General features: G+C 44.4%; 1 protein-coding gene across 2 annotated transcripts in view; it reads right to left on the bottom strand.

Annotated features, from left to right (window-relative positions):
* The window catches only part of tmem132e (transmembrane protein 132E), a 999,351-nt gene that overhangs the window by 776,715 nt on the left and 204,156 nt on the right, over positions 1-18,480 (bottom strand). The window contains exon 1 of one of the 2 annotated variants that reach the window (XM_070857287.1): positions 14,211-14,275. The exons of the other annotated variant lie outside the window; for it this stretch is intronic. Within the exon in view, the coding sequence (XP_070713388.1) occupies positions 14,211-14,241 (31 nt within the window). The 5' untranslated portion in view covers positions 14,242-14,275. Of the gene's footprint in view, positions 1-14,210; positions 14,276-18,480 lie in introns of those variants that run through there. 2 annotated transcript variants of the gene reach the window in all.

Below are 18,480 nucleotides of genomic sequence, written 5' to 3'. Positions count from 1 at the left end.
ATGGAAAGATTTATTGAAATATGCGGAAGTCAATCTGGAGATAATGCCTTCCGGGCGGGTGATAATTCACCTCAATTCTGCGCTATTCTACTTCAGTGCCTACCCTATTCGATTGCACACGCTATCCGGACCAATAATATGAATTGGGCAGATAACAATCAGGCCCAGATGGAGAGAGCAGTGAAATATTATTGGCAGGAAAAGAAAGGAGAGGAGGGAGGTGCGCCCCCAACCCGGGTCAAGACTGAATACGTGACTAGAAAGGAAGAGCCGCCTCGGGTGGAAGGACCAAAACCTGACCCAAGATGGAACCGCAGTATTGCGTGCAGGGTTGGGGGGATAAACAGGGATACGGTTATACCAAACACCCAAATAGCCCGGGCCCTGCTAATTACGGACCGCCCTATTGTCCCCGACCTGGTATGGGAAGAGGTCAGGGCTGGAGAAGACGAGATGGATGCTTTAATTGTGGACAGGAAGGACATTGGAGCAGGCAATGCTCCTTCCTTCGGCACGGAAAAGGAAGAGGAGGAAGAGAAGGGGGGCAAAGGGGGAGAGGACGGGGATTTTATACTAATTTCTCCCAGAACAACCCCTTTGCCCAACTGCCACCCGAATATCGATACTGACTACGCAGCTTGACTGTACGAGGACCATCCTCGGATGAGGAACCAATGATATCGCTAAAAATTCGAAATGAGTGGCAACCCTTCTTAATAGATACAGGAGCTTCCATGTCCTCTGTGCAATCGAAGCTTAAACTCCCCGCCTCCACCGAGACACAGGGACTGTCAGGGTTCCTGGGACAAGTCTCAACATTCGCAGTGTCAGAACCAGTCAAAGTAAATTACAAGGAAGAATCTGTGAAACATCGGTTTGTTATTACCACCAATTTGGACTGTAACTTGATGGCTAGGGATCTCCTCTGTAAATTTCAGTTGCGTCTGGAATGCGGGGATGATGGAATCGTTGTAAAGCAAGAAGCCTTTAAACGGCAGTGCTACACTACCCGGACCCCTCAATAGTGGTCCCTGGATTTGCCCCAAGAGCCCTATCATGTGACCCTAGCCTATGATCCTAGTGGTAAGAATCAGGATCTCCAGAATATCTACCAGGATCACGTGGGGGAGGAGTGGGAAATCCTACTAAAAGCCAGAGTGTCTGGACCGGAAGGGAAGGCAGATTTTGTGAAAATGGATAAGAATCTGTGGAGACAGCCCCCGACGGTGGCACCACATGTTACTCGTGAAGTATTACCTCCCCACCACGCTAAAGATTTAGGAATTATGGTGCGCCAAGCTATAGACGAGGCTGACCCTACCAGCCCGGATTTGCAGATTGTAAAACATGGACGAACAGTCCAATTCGACAGGGACCCCGAGAAGGTCCTAACGACTCTGCAGCATCATACTGGCTCTAACATACCTGACTATGTGGATCCTCATGTATGGGCAGAGGACCCCTCCCAAGTGGGTTATACTCCCATTGATCCGATTGAGATCCCAGTGCAGGGCAACGTGGATTGGCCCTCTCTCCGACAGTACCCACTGAAACCACAGGCAATACCAAATATCCACCGATTGATCAAGGGACTAGTGGAACAGGGGATTTTGGTCCAATGCCAATCCCCGTGTAATACCCCTATGCTGGCAGTCCCTAAGCCAGGCAAGCCAAACGAATACCGCTTAGTCCAAAACCTTCGAACTATCAATGCTATCGTCCAGCCCCTGCACGCTCTGGTTCCCAACCCAGCACAGATACTGTCATTAATCCCAGCAAACGCCAAGATCTTCGCAATAATAGACCTCCAGCACGCCTTCTTCGCCTTGCCGCTAGCCCAGGCGAGTCAGTATCTGTTCGCCTTCACTCACCAGGGACAGCAATATACATGGACTAGACTTCCCCAAGGGTTCATCCACTCCCCGACCTTATTCTCAAGGTGCCTGCAGAAACAGTTACAGTCCCTCACGCTGACTAAGGGATCCACTTTAATTCAGTATGTGGACGATTTACTGGTAGTCAGCGCAGATGAACCAAGTAACAGGGAGGATGCTAATCAGTTACTGAATTACTTTTCCTCCCTGGGATACATAGTTTCCCCGACAAAGGTCAAAATTGGCCAGTCTCAAGTCAAATTTCTTGGGATCATTTTATCAGGCACCCACTGAGCCTTGGAGGCTAGTCGAATCGAACTCATCTGCCAGTTTCCAGTCCCTAGCACGGCTAGACAAATGCGGCAGTGGTTGGGGATGATAAATTACTGTAGATCCTGGATCCCTAACGTTGCCCTGATGACCAAGCAACTCACACCGTACACTACCAAGGAAGGCAGCTTTGAAATAGAAACCGCAGACGTCCAAGCCTTTATGGAACTAAAAACAGCCCTGCTGCAAGCTCCGGCTTTGGGCCGGTCCCTCTATGACCGGCCCTTTCAACTGTATTGTACGATCCTGAAAGATTGTGCTACCGCTGTCTTAACTCAGAAACACGGGGATAAACATAGGCCTGTTGCCTACTACTCTTCTAAAATAGACCCCGTTGCCTTGGGGCACCCTGTATGTACTCAAATATTAACTGCCATCTACAATAGCCTTCAATCTGCCGCCAACCTTACCCTCCAGCAGGATATTGTTGTATATACCTCTCACTCCATAGCTGACCTCTTGGGTCAATTGCAGACTCAACATCTTACCATGGCCAGGCAAAGTAGATATGAGATCTACCAACTAAATAATCCTAAGCTGACCTTTCGGCACTGTACTGCCATGAATCCGGCCTGATTTCTTACCGAGCCACCCCAAGTTGAGGAAGAACCGAGTCATGATTGTTTATCTTTAATTCAAGAAGCTACCTCGGTTAGGGAGGATTTAGTTGATGTACCAATGGAGGACCCTGACTGTATTATGTATGTTGACGGAAGCTCTTCCATTGACCCAGAAGGCGGACGAATTTCAGGATATGCCATAGTAAACCAGGAGAATCAGATCGTGGAATCTGCCACCTTTGAGACCGCTTATTCCGCCCAACAAGCTGAACTATTTGCCCTCACCCGAGCCTGTATCTTGGCCAAAGACCTCAAGGTCAATATCTATACCGACTCTGGGTATGCCTTTGGGGTAGCCCATGATTTTGGACAATTATGGAAAAATAGGGGATTCCTAACCTCAAATGGGAATGAGATATCACATAAGCAGCTAGTATCTGACTTATTGCAGGCCCTCATGCTCCCCAAGCGCATTGCCATTATCAAATGTAGCGCCCACACTACCGGAAAATCTCCGGTTGATATAGGAAACCGCTGTGCTGACGAAGAGGCCAAACAGGCCTCTCGTGGACAACAAATGATAGTGCCCAGAATGATGAGTCAAACTAAAAATCCTGCAAAGGATAAGTTAGCCTTGGAAAAACCAATGCCAACCATCCAAGATGTCATTAAAGCACAGGAAGACGCTCTTGAAAGAGGTAAACTGTTATGGAAAGATTATGGATGTACTTATGACAATGTCTCTAAACTCTGGACCACTCCCACGGAACAGACTTGCATGTCTGACGAGTTGGCCTTATGGGTTATTGAATGTATGCACTTTGCTACTCATTGTGGAGCAAGGACAACAAGTGACACGCTTTTGGCCACTTGGTGGCACCCTAAACTCCAGATGCTGGCCCAGAACATCAGTAGTCGCTGCCTTGTTTGCCAATAGCATAATCCAGGGAAGGGAGTCCCCTGTGATTGGGGTAAGACACCCCTACCAGAAGGTCCCTTTGAGACCTTGCAGTTGGCCTACATTGAGTTGCAAAGAGTTCAGTGTTACAAATATGTGTTAGTAATAGTGGATGTGTTCAGCAAATGGATCGAAGCCTACCCTACCCTGGACAATAAGGCTCAAACTGTTGTTAAAGTGTTAATGAGGGAAATTGTTCCTAGATATGGTATCCCAGCTCGACTGAGTTCCGATAATGGCCCTCACTTTATTGGCCAAGTTAACAAAGAATTCTGTTCCCAGATCTGCATTAACCAGCAGCTGCATTGTGCCTACCGACCCCAAGCTGCGGGATTAGTTGAACGTGCTAATCAAACTCTTAAAACCAAGCTTGCAAAACTGGTAGCATCAACTGGACTCAATTGGCTTAAACTCCTTCCCATAGCCCTATTCCAGATTCGCACTACTCCTACTGGTAAGGCTAGGCTGACCCCCGCTGAGGTCATTTATGGTAGACCCCTTAGAACCCCCTGGAATCAGAATGTCCTCTCCACTGTCCAGTTCCACCACATGACTGAGGAGATGACCACATATATTCTTTCCTTGACTCAGGCTCTGCGAATAGGCCACAACCAGGTTCGAGATGCTCACCTCGACCTCCCAGTTGCGGCCGAATTGTCCCTCGTGGCACCAGGGAGGTATGTCCTGATTAAGAAATGGGTTCGAAAGGGATTAGAGCCACGATGGGAGGGGCCTTTTCAGGTGTTACTTACTACCCCCACTGCAGCTAAGGTAGAAGGGAGAAGTTCACCTGCATCATTGCAAGCTTATCACTCCTTAACTATCCTTTATATTTATGTTACAGACTTCCTCTTCCCATAGCTGAATAAGGACCTTCTTAGAAGCTTCCCGATTGGCATAGTGAATCCCGAAGAAGGCAGTTTAAATCCCCGCCCGGCATGATAAACGAGCATTTGTACCGGCAGTAGACTAAAGAGGAAACGAGGAAATCGGACTCTTCAACTCGGCGGAGGTTTTTTTTTCTCAAGAGGAGGAAAAGACCCAGTTGTCATCCAACTTACGGCTACTACTAATGTGTAATATTGTTTGAGCGTAACAAACAAGCCTAATATAGCGTATATAATTGCGTTACTTTATTTTGTCACGGTCGCAAAGCTAAAGGGGGTTAGAAGATAACTTGTTTTTCAAGACCCATATTCGGTTGCACAGCAATCGAACCGTGTGCTACCCACTAGCCCAATCAGTGGAAGCCCTGTTTGTGGCCACCCCTGGGTGGACCCCCCGCAACTTATATATGGCAAATACCTCGGCCGCGCCCTGTGAGGGACAAACGGGCGAATATAAAAGGGGTATACAGGGGTATACAAGGAGGGGTCTGCACGATAATAGGAGACAAATGTATCACCCATGTCACGGACGAGTCCTATAATATCACCCAAGCTATTGATGCTATACGGAAACAACTCGATGAGTTTCGACAAGGCCCAAAGAAGGGGAATAGCTGGCTTGACTGGCTATTAAGAGGATCCTGGGGGTCCTATATAATGCATGGAGCAATTATTCTCATCGTAGTAATAATTACCTGTTGCTTGATTATTGGTTGCTTTAACCTTTGTTGTAAAGTCATGATGGCAAGGTTAGCAAACCCTTTTGTGACCAGGGGCTCCCGGGTTATGATCCAGCAAACTAAAGACCTACTCGACAAAGAGGATCAGGAAAAAGAGTGCGAACGGCTGAATGCGATACTCCTGGAATAGTCACCAGGGTTTATGTGAATGTTTGAAAATGGGGGGAATGTGAATGTTTGAAAATGTATATAGAATATGAATGTTTGAAAATGTATAGAGACATTTAAGTTGAGAATGTGGGAAAATGTATAAAGAAAGTGAAATTGAACAAAGAAATCATGGGAGAATAACTAAAAGAATGTCAGTCTGCAAATATTACAACATCAGCACAATTAACAGATTTGCAAGGTCTAAGTTACTAGTCACGCCAGTAAAATTGTAACATTTAGAAGCAATGCCTGAGAAAGTTCTTTGAGTAAAGTGTGAGAAAGTTCTTTGGGATAAACAGCTCATATAGATGTCGGCTCATGAGTGGACAAAGAGAAGGAGGGATCAAAAGGGATAGGCTGAACTAGGATGTCACTCTAATTGTATCTTGTTATCTTGTACCGAAAATGTATAACTGTTGTGCCTTCACAATGTAACGACACTTTGTCCGTAGGAAGTGGGTGCGCTCTATCAAGAGAGCATTCCTTCTGTCTGATAAAGTCCCGGACGGTAATAAAGACTGCTTTGTTATAAGCTTCTTTGGTGTTCACTTCAGTGTATTCGCTGAAACAGATTGAAAGAAAAGAATCCAGAAATCTACAGATGTGGCGTGTTTGGACTTTCAAAGGGCTTTTGACAAGCTCCCGCACAAGAGATTGGCGTGCAAAATCAAAGTGCATGGTATTGAGGGTAATGTACGCACGTGGATAGAGAACTGGTTGGGGGTGGAAGGGAAGTCATTAAATTCTACAATAAATCCTTATTTATACTTCTACAAATATTATACAAATAAATCCAACCTGAATAAACATTTATAAGCAAAGAAAAGATTAAATAAACCATCTTCCTACCTGTGTGAAGGCACGGAGAATGCGGCAGTCAGCCTGAGGTGCCCATTCTTCCCGCAGGGGAGGGGGGGAGGAGAAGGCGCCCGTTCTTTCCCGCGGGGGGGGGAGGAGGCGCCCGTTCTTCCCGCGGGGGGGGGGGAGGAGGCGCCCGTTCTTCCCGCGTGGGGGCGGGGGGGGGGGAGAGGAGGCGCCTGTTCTTCCCGCGGGGGGGGGGAAGGAGGTGCCCGTTCTTCCCGCGGGGGGGGGAGGAGGCGCCCGTTCTTCCCGCGGGGGGGGGGGGGAAGGAGACAGTGAGAAGGCTGCAAGTGCTGATGTGCTGATGGCAATGTGCTTTTATTAAAAAAAAATTCAAAAATTAAACAGCTACAAAGAACTACAAAAATGGCCGAGTGCCAATGTGTTTTTCACACTGCGCGTGCGCGAACGCTCCAACGCGCACGCGCAGCGTTGCCGGCAGGAAAAAAACTAATTTAAATAGTACCTGCCCCCTCTCACTTACAAAATTGGCGCGAGTGTAGGCTCCGCCCCCCTGGGCGCCGCGCCAGGCAGACAAGGAGCTGCAGAACGCTCCAGAATCGCGATTTTTTTTTTAGGCGCCCGTTTTTTATCGTGTGGAAACTTGGGCCCAAAAAGTTTAAAAATGCACTAATTTATTTTTTAGCGCAGATCAAACATAAATGCTCATATTTTGCTTCTTAAAAATGTGACCCTATTGGAGGGTGTATGTGAATTAAAATAAAATCAATCAAAAGCATATAAAAGAAAGAAAGCCAATCATCCCACATTATTTTTTTCTGATGTTGATAAGCTGGCCTCTCCCCAAGGGTAAGAACTGCAGATTTACTGGCATCTGCCAATCTCGAGCATCAGGAAGCCAAGGAGTTTTTGCAGACAACCCTATCTGAGCAACAATAGGATTTTTCTATTCAAAGCTCTTTCTCATAGATTATCACAATTCCATTCTGATCTAGATAATGAATGAGGTGTGCTTTTTTCTGGGTATTAGAAATGTTGGTGGCTGCAGCAATTTTTGAGATCCCCAATGCATGGCTGTTCATTAGAGCCCTTAGATACTCTATGCAGACTGTGGCTTCGTTGGGGGTTTTGCCTTCTATCGTCTGGTCCAGATAAACATTTCTCAGCTTAGCATCCACTATTATAAGCTAAATAATTCCCTATGAGCTGAATTATTAATTTACATTGCTTTAATATACCAGTATCTTTTTATTACGGGGATTTTTATTGATGAAATGCAGTTCTTAGAAATAAATGAACTCACTATTTGAACCTCTGAAAAAGTAATGTAAAGTTGTTTTAATATGCAAAACTGATTTGATGGCATTAATTGTGGCTCATAAGTTTAGTGAACTGCAAACCTGATATAGATGAATGCAATTTGATTTGGCTTGTAGATGGAAATGTTCTTAGAACGCACCTTGATTTGTCTCCCCCAAGATAATTTTCCAATTTCCTTCATTGTATCGTCTACTGCATCTATCTTGTACTGCATTAATCATTTAAGGTTGTGTGGATACTCTGTTTTTTTTTTATGTTAGCCAAACTCAGTAATTCTTTAAATCTGGGCACAGAGCTATGATGGGAGTTCGCTGGACAACTGAGCAAATTCAAGGCCAGAGTCTATGTGAAATGTACCAGTAATTATCCATAGTATTTTGCTTTTGTTCCAATAATGATCTGAACTGGCAGCATTGTAATTTTTTTCAAGTTGTTATGCCAAGACTTGATGCAGCAGAATCTTGTAAGCAAATACCAATGCCAATTTAGGCTCTCTGATGTCACTGCTGGTCCAAGAGCTGTGCCTTGCTTTCTTTGGATTTATTTACAGTGTGTTTTCATTAAAACGTAACAATGAATTAAAGTATATTGAACGCTTTTGTAGAAAAAGTCAAAATCAAGATAATTAAATTTACAAGGGAAAAATCCACACAAACAAAAATTACACTTATGTTTAATTCATTATCTAATTTTTACTTAGTTTTTATATATTTGGTGACATAACAATGTGTAGCCGAAAATTACTGGTATGTCTCATAAAATTTATTTAAGTGGTTGGTGACATCACAAAAAAACCCTCAAATCTTTGGTGCTGGAATTCCAATAACCAAGCCCAGAGCTTTTATATGGTCCAGTCCATGTTCCAATACCAACAACTTGCATTTATATATAAAAAGAAAAAATATGCCAAGATACTTAACAGTAGTGAAAAATAGATAGCAAGCCAAGGAGGGATTAGGAGGTGACTAAAAGCTTGGTCGAAGAGGTGAGTTTTCAGGAGGGTATTAGAATCATAGAATCTTACAGCACAGAAAGAGGCCATTCGGCCCATTGTGCCTGCATTGACTTTTGAAAAAGCTATCCAATTTATGTTCCAGAGAATACGGCAAATTAGAAGTCACAATAAAGTTCAGAAGGCAGTGGAGAAATGGAATTCAATTTAGGTGAAGGCGGACTTCTACTCAGGACTCAATAGAGCAGCAGAGCAAATAAATTGAGCGCAGAAGCCCAGGAGTAAACAGTAGGGGATGGCGGATGAGTACCGTAATCTGAAGCAAGTTACCCTAAACATGATGAACTGAGTGGCAGATCAGAGTCACAGCAGCCAGGAAGTATAACATAGTCCAGCAGAGCAGCACTGTCCTCATGGCAGAAGAATCTAGGAAAATCATATGGGAGCAGAGTTCCAGCAAATGAAGAAGTAATCAGATAAGCATAGAACAATTAGGGTGGAGGATGAGCAATGTGCTCTGGGGCAGGTAGCTTTAACTTGTAGATTAAGCTAAGAAATGCCTATTATTGGGTTTGACCGCTGCACTTCTAGCAATTACACTTACGGAGTGAGAGCAGCTCCGAGGAAATTCTGGGCCATCAAAAAACATTGATCATCTATAATGGGTCAGTACTACCATGAAGCTTCGACTTTACTCCTGCAACGCTCTGTTCAAGCAAGAGGCACGTACTTTCATACGGCATATATATGTGCACTTCTCATAAGTTATACTGTTCTGCTGCCATCAATCCTCCTTATTTTCTCCCTAGCTGATACAGCCAAGCTAGAGTATGACCCCCAAGCCAACAGAGACATTTTCTGCACTTTCTGCTTTGAAAGAGGGAGGATTGTATTTGCTTGTTGTGCAATCATCCTTTGCAGACTTTGCTATATGCTTGGCTAGTATTACTTTAAAGTTATATTCTAGTAGAGGAAATGATCCTAGAAGACCTTACCTCAGAAAGGACTTGCTGGGCTTATCTGCAGCATGATATCTTTGAGAAGACTAAAGTGTGGACCAAATTGATACCTTGCATCACTTTCACATACAGGTTTTTTAAAATATATTTGAACCAATTTGAGACTCTTTATTACCCCTTGGGTTTAGACCAAGGCAACTGAGTCCATAAAGCCAAGGCTGCTAAAACTAATGCCTTGTGAGAAATAATCTGTGCTGGGTTTATCCAGGTTGATCTAGTTGCAGAAAGACTCTGTGTACTAGCAAGAAAAGCTGCTCTTCACGTTGAGGAAGCTATGAAGACTAAATAGCTCCAGGAAGCTTCTGGTGCTAATGACTTTCCATAGGTCAGAGATGATGGTGTTACTTTACAGGTACATCTGTTTCTGATCCTCAGGGTGCCCCAGGCCCAAGTTAATTGAATTCCTTTAAGTGATAAATTAGTCTAAGTATCAGATGAAGTCTCGTTGAGGTTAACCTCCCTTCCCCAGTAATTTTGTGACAGCAATGCAATAGACCAGCCTTAAATATCACAGAAAAGCTAGCACCTCTTTGTGGAAGTCACAGGATCAGTTTAGCTCGGAGGTTAAAACACCCTTTTCTCCTACACAAGTAGCAAGAATGAAAAAGAGGCTTGGATCCTCCCTGTTGGATTTATGGTGATGTGGCCCAAATATCTGCCAATGTGAAACCATGCTAACATGATACAATCTGATCCCAAAACCCCAGCATTGCAGACCAGTGCCAGGAAAAAGTGCAACGATCTCATCAGCGCAGGCAAGCACTGGATACGCTTCCTTGCCTATCCTGGGTACCAGCACTCTATAGTCTCTTAAAATAACAGTTTCACAACTAAACCCACAATGCACTCTGGTTAAAGCTAGCCTGGTCTCTTGACAGCGATTACATGTTTAACTCTAAAACTCTATCCTTTACTTTAGCAACCTCATACCCTCACATCTCTTACTTCAGCTCACTCATGCCACTTGGCACAGACTCTTTAACTGCTAGCTTTCCCCTCATTCATTCTGTGTACCAATTTGTCCTGCAAGAAGACAATGTCTGTCAGAGGCAGGTCACCAGATGGGACATCCCACCCTTAAACATCTCCCTCCTTTCGAGGAAAGAAAGACTTGTATTTATATACTGCCTTTCACAACTTCAGAATGTCTCAAAGTGCTTTGTAACCTGCGCCTGATTTTTTAATGTGTAGAACAGGTTTTTTCAGTTCTACAAAAATCTTCATTTGCTCCATTCTAACTTAGTTTGGAGTACGTTTTCACTGTGGAAACTTTGAAATCAAGCGTCAGTGGCCGGACACGCCCCCTTTTGAAGAAAAAATTCTGTTCCAAAGTAGAACTGTTCTACCTGACTAGAACTGCAGAAAAAAAAATGTGGAGAATTGCAATTTCTAAGATAGTCCGTTCTCCACCAGTTGCTCCTAAAAATCAGGTGCAAATCATGTGGAAACTTGGGCCCTTTAAAGCTGTTGCCAGCAAAAGTAGTCAGTTGTCTCTTACGTCAACATGAATCACAGCTCTGAGGATTTCTCAGAAATGGATAACAGATCAATCCCAATTGATTGTTGTCGCTTTTCTTTTTTTCCTGTTTCAAATTATTTTATTGTATTTTTTGTTTGAATTAGCTGGCAACAAAAGGATGGCTGGATAATACAACCTACCCTGCAACTAGGGATTGGGAATGAGTAAGGATGGCCTCTCTTTTTGGAGGGTGTAGTTCTGCACAATTCCGTAACATATTAAATGTGTCTCACACTCAGAAGGAGCTGCCAATCAAACAGTTACAAATCAAACCCACAATAAACTTGGGCTCATCCTGAACTCTGCTGCCTGTATCCTAACTCGCACCACGTTACGTACTAAGCCCTGTTAAAGGACCATATTTTCTGTAGTGTCTCTGCATCTTGTTACAAACTCACAAGAGGCATGGATATATCAGACACGGTCACTCTGTGACCTTCACTTTTTTTCCAGGTCTGAAGAGTGCTGATCCTAGGTGGGACCTCCTCTTTTATACCTGGAAGCCCAGGTGAGGAGCTCACTCCCTGTGGTCAGGGTGTGCATTACAAGGGTACAGGTACAGTATGCATGAGTTACAGTTACATACTTATAGTCATTGCAAGATGGTGAAATACATGTCATCACCTCCCCTCTTAGGTCTTTTAGTTTCAGAGGTTAAGTCTGTTGGGTGGTCGGCGCTCTCTCGTGGAGCGCCGCAGTTGTGGCTCTGGTGGCTGAGCCTCAGCACGCGTCTCTGTCACTTGAGGTGATTCCAGCCTGTCCGGGTTGGCCGCAGGGACTGTGTATGCTGAGGGCTGTCTTTGTTGCTCGTGCGCTGGCAGTGGTGTGGGTGCTATCTTATCATGCTCTTCTTCCGGTTCCTCCGTGTCTGCACTGAACCTTGTCTTTACTTGGTCCGAGTGTTTGCGGCATATCTGCCCATTGTTTAGTCTGACCACCATGATCCTGTTTCCTTCTTTGCCAATTACGGTGCCCTCAAGCCATTTGGGTCCCAAAGCATGGTTAAGAACAAATACCGGGTCATCTATTTCTATACACCTCCCCCTTGAGCCTCGATCATGGTGCTCAGTTTGGGATTGGCGCTTGCCCTCAACAATGTCTGCCAGAGCTGGGTGAATGAGGGACAGCCGCGTCTTGAGCGTGTATTTCACGAGGAGTTCCGCTGGTGGGACTCCCATGAGCGAGTGCGGCCAGGACCTGTAAGCCAGCAGGAGGCGCGATAGGCGGTACTGAAGGGAGGGTCCTTGGATGCGTAGCATGCCCTGCTTTATGACTTGGACCGCCCGTTCCGCCTGGCCATTGGAGGCCGGCTTGAACGCCGCTGTCCGGACGTGCTTGATACCATTGCCCGACATAAACTCCTGGAATTTATGGCTGGTAAAACACGGACCATTATCGCTGACCAGGATGTCCAGCAAGCCGTGGGTCACAAAAACCGTACGCAAACTCTCCACAGTGATGGATGTCGTGCACAAGTTCAATATGATGCACTCGATGCACTTCGAGTATGCATCGACAACGATCAGGAACATTTTTCCCATGAACGGGCGCGCATAGTCCACGTGAATACGTGATCATGGCCTGGTGGGCCAGAGCCATGGGCTGGGTGGGGCCTCTCTGGGGGCATTGCCCAGCTGGGCACATGTCGTGCACCTGCGAACCAAGTGTTCCAGGTCTGAGTCAATCCCCGACCACCACACGTGTGACCGGGCAATGGCCTTCATTAACAAGATGTCAGGGTGCTCGCTGTGGAGTTTCCTGATGAAAAGTTGTACAACCCAGCTCAATGTCAGGAAATTGCAACACTAGACATAGAAATCCTTTCAAAGCTGGGGGAAAAAATAACTGATTCTATCATGCCAGTCCTGAAGGCAGGAATAGAAAGTTATGAATGTCAGGTGTGCTCAGTTGATGGAACAAACAGCCTGTTTAAAAGTTCTGCTGCAGAGCCATCATACTCACAACTGCAGTAAATTCACACTTTAAAAATGAATGTTTGCAATTTGGTTTCATATAGATGTCTTGTTCATACAATAACATTATTTTATCATTCTACTGTGTATAAACTTTGCGAAATACTTATGAGGTGACAACGCCTCTTTATAGTGGGCAATTTATATAAGCACTCAACACATAGGACTGTACAAGAGGCATTTGAAATCACAGAGAATCGTATTTTTACCAAAGATAGTATATTATTAGCATTCATTGCAGCTAACCTAATCGTAAAAACTTTGTGATGTTGTGACTGTTACAGTACTCCTGGAGTATCATGCAGAAAGCCGATATTATACTCTTGAGCCTTCCAAATTTTCTGTTGCAGGTGTGGTCAGTTGGGACTTGTGCACCATCTGTTAAGTTACTAAAAGTTTGCTAATGTGACCAGAATAGACATCTATTAGTTCCTAAGTGTTTGTCCACTACAGCTGATGTTTGTAATATTAGACAATATCTACACACTAGCCACATTAGTTTAATAGCCCTACTACCAGGACCAGTCATTTTAGAGTGGTGAAAGAACAGTTATAAAAGTAATTTCTATTAAAACAGATTTTTTTGAGAAATACATATTGATCGCCTTGTGTGAATTTTGCATACAATTAATTATTGGCATAGTCAAAGATTATTTTGCATGGATATATTTCAAAAAGAAACTATATATTTATTCTATTTCCCAACTAGTCATACGTTATAAATCTGTCTTATCATCGTGATCATCTCTTTTTTTTTATGCTTATTTACACAGTCGTTGACATATATGCACAGTATAGTAGAGTAAGTTAACAAAGGCTGTACACCAAGGCTTTATGATGCACTGGTCAGACCAGGTAAAAGATTGTGTTCAACTTCAGTTACCATACTACAAAAAGAATACACATGCATTGGAGAAAGTGTAAAAAAGAATGACCTCAAATGCAAAGGGAATGAGTTATATGGAAACGCAAGAATACATACATGAGGAAGAAAAGGTTAGGGATACAAGGGCAGATGTAATTAGGAACAGATGTACTTCTGAGGGATCTACAATATAACCTGAGCCACTGCTCCCCTCCCCTCCACGCGCTCCCTATGGACTTACCTAACAGCCTCTGGGCCACCTGATATTGCATCGACCTGATCCGGCACCCAATTTGTCAATTGGTAGCTGCAGCTAGCCAGTTCTATGAGTCTCGTACCTCGAAATGCCTCCGGCCACTTCGCTCCCAGCATGAGTGGCCGGCTCCAAAAGTTAAAATCTATCTCATGCTCTCCATTCTAGAGAAAATGTTGAAGAGGGGATCAGAGTCAGGTACATAACATATAAAATGGTATGATAAGGTAAATCCAAAATATAATTTCAAAGTATGTCAAGCTGGCTGGATAATACTCTCAAGTGTCGTCTGACCAGTGCACCATAAAGAATTAACATAACCCTCTGTTATACCAAGTATGTATGTTCTTTGCATTTTAAAGAAATGAATTCCGCACAATCTCAAACATTGAAAGTGTAGAGCAAATTTAAATGAGTGAAAAACAAATTGGAAACAGTTGTATGTTAGGATGAATAACTTTATTCACAAGGCAATAAATGATCTGGTAGGTATGTTAGATGAAAAATATTAGAGGAGTTCAAAATGCCATTCGACGGTAGGCTGGGACAGTTACAATAGAGAGATAAGCTTCGATAGGCCAAACTGTCTTTTATCTTTGACTTACTGTTGTTTATATTGATCAAATTACTTGCTGAGTACATGAATCAATGGTAACTCAGAAGTTCTGTAATGCACTCAAAGCTATCTAATTAGCCGGCTGCTTGAAAACAAATTATTGATTGATTTCACAATGAATTTAGAACTTATAGGGTCCGAACTCGGTCGAAGCCAAGGCCCGCCCAAAGGACCGCCGATGGCTACCAAGAGACCGGGCGGTATTTTGCCTGGAAGGTACCTCTAAAAGAGGAGGCAGTACCGCCCGGCGGCCAAACAACGGCTTACGCCGTCAATCTAGGCAGCAGCAAGCGGAAGCTCTCAATCTTGGCGGCAAAGGCTCTTGTCGCCCAAGTGCCGCTGAGGATGGAGTCAGGCCCAAGGAGGGTGGAAGAGCTGAAATTAAAAATTATAGCAAACAAAAAAAAACACCGTAACACCTTCAAGGGACCCCATCCATGTAAGTTGCTGTAAAAATTTTTTTAACATATGTTCATTAACTTTTTTTTCTGTTCTTCGTACCTACCGTCAGGGTTAGAACAGCCTCCACGCAACGGTCCTTCCCCCTGCTGGCGCCAACTCCCGCACCAATCTGGCAGCACGGTGGGCGGGAGGGCACTCAGGCTACTTGCCCGCCAGAGGACGCCGGCGGACGGTTCCCAGCAGTACTCCCCTCCCGCCCGCTCCAGCCCAAGTGGAAAATGGCAAAGAAAACAGCAGCAAAACTTGGCGGCAGTGGGCAGTAAGGTCACCAAAATCAGGGCCATAAAGTCTACAATGTGGTATATAGAAAAAGACAAACTGCCAGATCAAAATAAAAGATTAGTTAAAAAGTAGTCCAAGTATCTCAAGCTCCTAAATTTAATATGAGTAATATTAGAACAAAAGCAGATACGAATGATGGAAAAACACCTAGGGCGCGAACTTGGTGGACTCACCGCCCACTGCCGATGAGTATTCTGGGCAGTCTCCCCTCTCAGTGAGTTTGGTGGAGGCCTCCTGCCGGCAGAGAGGGAAGACTGCTGGGAACTGCCTGGTTACGTCCGCTGGCGCGCAAAGCGCATAAGTGTCCTCCCACCCACCGAGCTGACAGTTTGGTCCAGGCGGGAGTCCGCTGCAGCAGGGGGAGGGACCGCTGCATGGAGGCAGGTCTAACCTCAACGGTAAGTAAGAAGACCTGCAAAAAAAGGTTAGTAAACTTCTTTTCTTTATTTTTTTTCCAGCGATTCAGGTGGATGGTCTTCCAGTGTTTTTTTTATTTTTTGAAAACTTTTAATTTTATATGTCCCCCCCACCCCCAACTCAATCCTCGGCGGTACTTTGCCGGGGATTGCATTTGCCGGCAAGATAGGAAGCTTCCACCCGCTGCCGCCCAGTTTCAGGGTCTAAATCGTTTTTTTGTTAACGGGCGGTTTTTCCAGGACTTTTCCACAAAACTCCCGCCCAAAGTGCCGTCAGGTATCTCAGCGGTTCTTTGGACGGCACTTGGGTGGAACTTAGCTTCCACCAAATAACTTTTCTACTCATTTAGCTATTGCTGCTTTATGGAAAATGTAATCTTCTGTGAACTGGACTATTGATTCTATATTGTTATGTTTTAGTCTAATTTAGGCTCAGAATTAAGGATGTAGGCCAACTAATCACCAAAAGTATCTGATTTTATTTGTCTTAGCTTTACTGTCTATACTAATTGATTGCCAAGAAAAAATGGCTTCTACATTACAAAATTAGCTTGCATGGCTGTCCAGAATTGAGTGGGAAGAACAAACCAGTGTTATGATCCAGACTTTCTCCCAAATTTTTGTGTCTTGTGTTCACGGTGAAAAAACAGTATCTACAAGCAACCTGTGCTCTTATACATAGAGTGGTGGAGTAGTTGGCCCAGGATTAATTATTATGCTGTAATTATGGTGCTTAGTGAACTGGAGATGACTACCACACTCGTGTCTACTGGACCACATCAAACAATATCGAGTCCTGCACTTCTTTGCCAAATCTGCACACTACTCCAGAACCATCCTGGAATGCAAAAATAACCTCCTCTACCAACCATCTCCTTAAACTGGTCTCCACGCCCCCTCCACCCTTACCTCTAACTACAAGTGCGAGGAGCTCATACACTTCTTTGGCAGTAAGATTGAAACCATCTGTTCTGCTGCCTCTGCCGTATCCTTCCCTTCCCCCAGCTCGCCAAGCCAAATTACCCTGAAGGTTCTCACCGCTCTACCCTGAACCCATATCTAGTTTATCTATTCCCCCTCAGGCTCTTTCCGAGCTCATCTTATCCTTGAGACCCATCTCCCTGCTCTCTCGACCCTATTTCCACTAAACTGCTCACCAGTGCTAGATGATATTGTAAACTTGTTCTCTCTCCCCAGATACTGTTCCCTCCCTTTCAAATCTGTCATCATCACCCAGCTTCTCAAAATACCTACCCTTGACAATCCACTTCCCACCCCCCCGTCCTTGCAAACTACTGCGCCATCTTCAGTTTCCACATGTATGCCGACGACACACCACCACTTCTATCGACAGCTCCACTGCCTCTCTCTTGTCCTGCACAGTCATTGGCTGTTCACAACCTTAGCATCCTCGCTGTTCCTGAGCAGAGCATCCAATTACATATCTTCTCCATCATCAAGACCACCTACTTACATCTCTGTAATATTGTCCATCTCCACCCCGTCATAGAAAATAGGTGCAGGAGTAGGCCATTCGGCCCTTCGAGCCTGTCTCATCCTATCTGCTGCTGAAACCCTCATCTGTGCTTTTGTAACCGTCAGACTCGACTATTCCAAAGCTTTCCTGGCTGGTCTCCCATCTTCCACCCTCTATAAACTTAAGATTCTAAACACTATTGCCTGTTTTGGAACTGGCACAAAGTCCTGGTCACCCATCACCCGTGCTCGCTGACCTACATTGGCTCCCGGACCAGCAACATCTCAAATTTAAAATTCTCATCCTCGTGTTCAAATCCCTCCATTATTTTGGCTCTCCATCTCCATACCCGCCTCCAGCCTTACAACCCTCCCAAGAACTTTGTGTTCCTACAACTCTGAGTTTATCCATTTACTTCATCCCATCGTGCCTTTAGCCATCTAGGCCCCAATATCTGGAATTTCCTCCCTCAAACTCCACCTCCTCCTTTAAGATCCTCCTATCTCTGGCTAAGCTTGTCATCTGTCCTACTGTCTCCTTCTTGGGCTCGAAGTCAATTTTTGTCTGATCACGCTCCTGCGAAGATGTTTTACTTCATTAAAGGCACTATACAAATGCAAGTTGTTGTTGAAAAGTAAATACCATGCCATCAGACTAATGTGTGTAAAATAAAACTAGCAATCAGATTTAAAGATGCATAAAGACTAAGCAATACTGAGCGTACTTAAAAATAAGTAATTCTATAAGGGGTTAGAAATACTCTTTAGAAATTAACACAGTTTAAATAAACAACATAACTTTCAGATGAAACAATCCTTCATAAACCTTCACTAATTCATCTTTTATATTAATTTTCAGTTCCCCATGAAGTTCTGATATCCAGTCAGAACTAAAGATGCGAGCATCATGCAGTGATTTATACCATTGAATTTCTTTCATGATGTAGCTATTTGTTTTATTTATTGACTTAAAAGGGAGTGCAACAGGTCTTACAATTGTGAGGTG

This window comes from Pristiophorus japonicus, chromosome 16 (assembly GCF_044704955.1).
Source record: "Pristiophorus japonicus isolate sPriJap1 chromosome 16, sPriJap1.hap1, whole genome shotgun sequence".
NCBI classification, from domain to species: Eukaryota; Metazoa; Chordata; class Chondrichthyes; family Pristiophoridae; genus Pristiophorus; species Pristiophorus japonicus.
The sequence above is the reverse complement of the archived record's forward strand: the minus strand, read 5'-3'. Positions and strand labels throughout refer to the sequence as shown.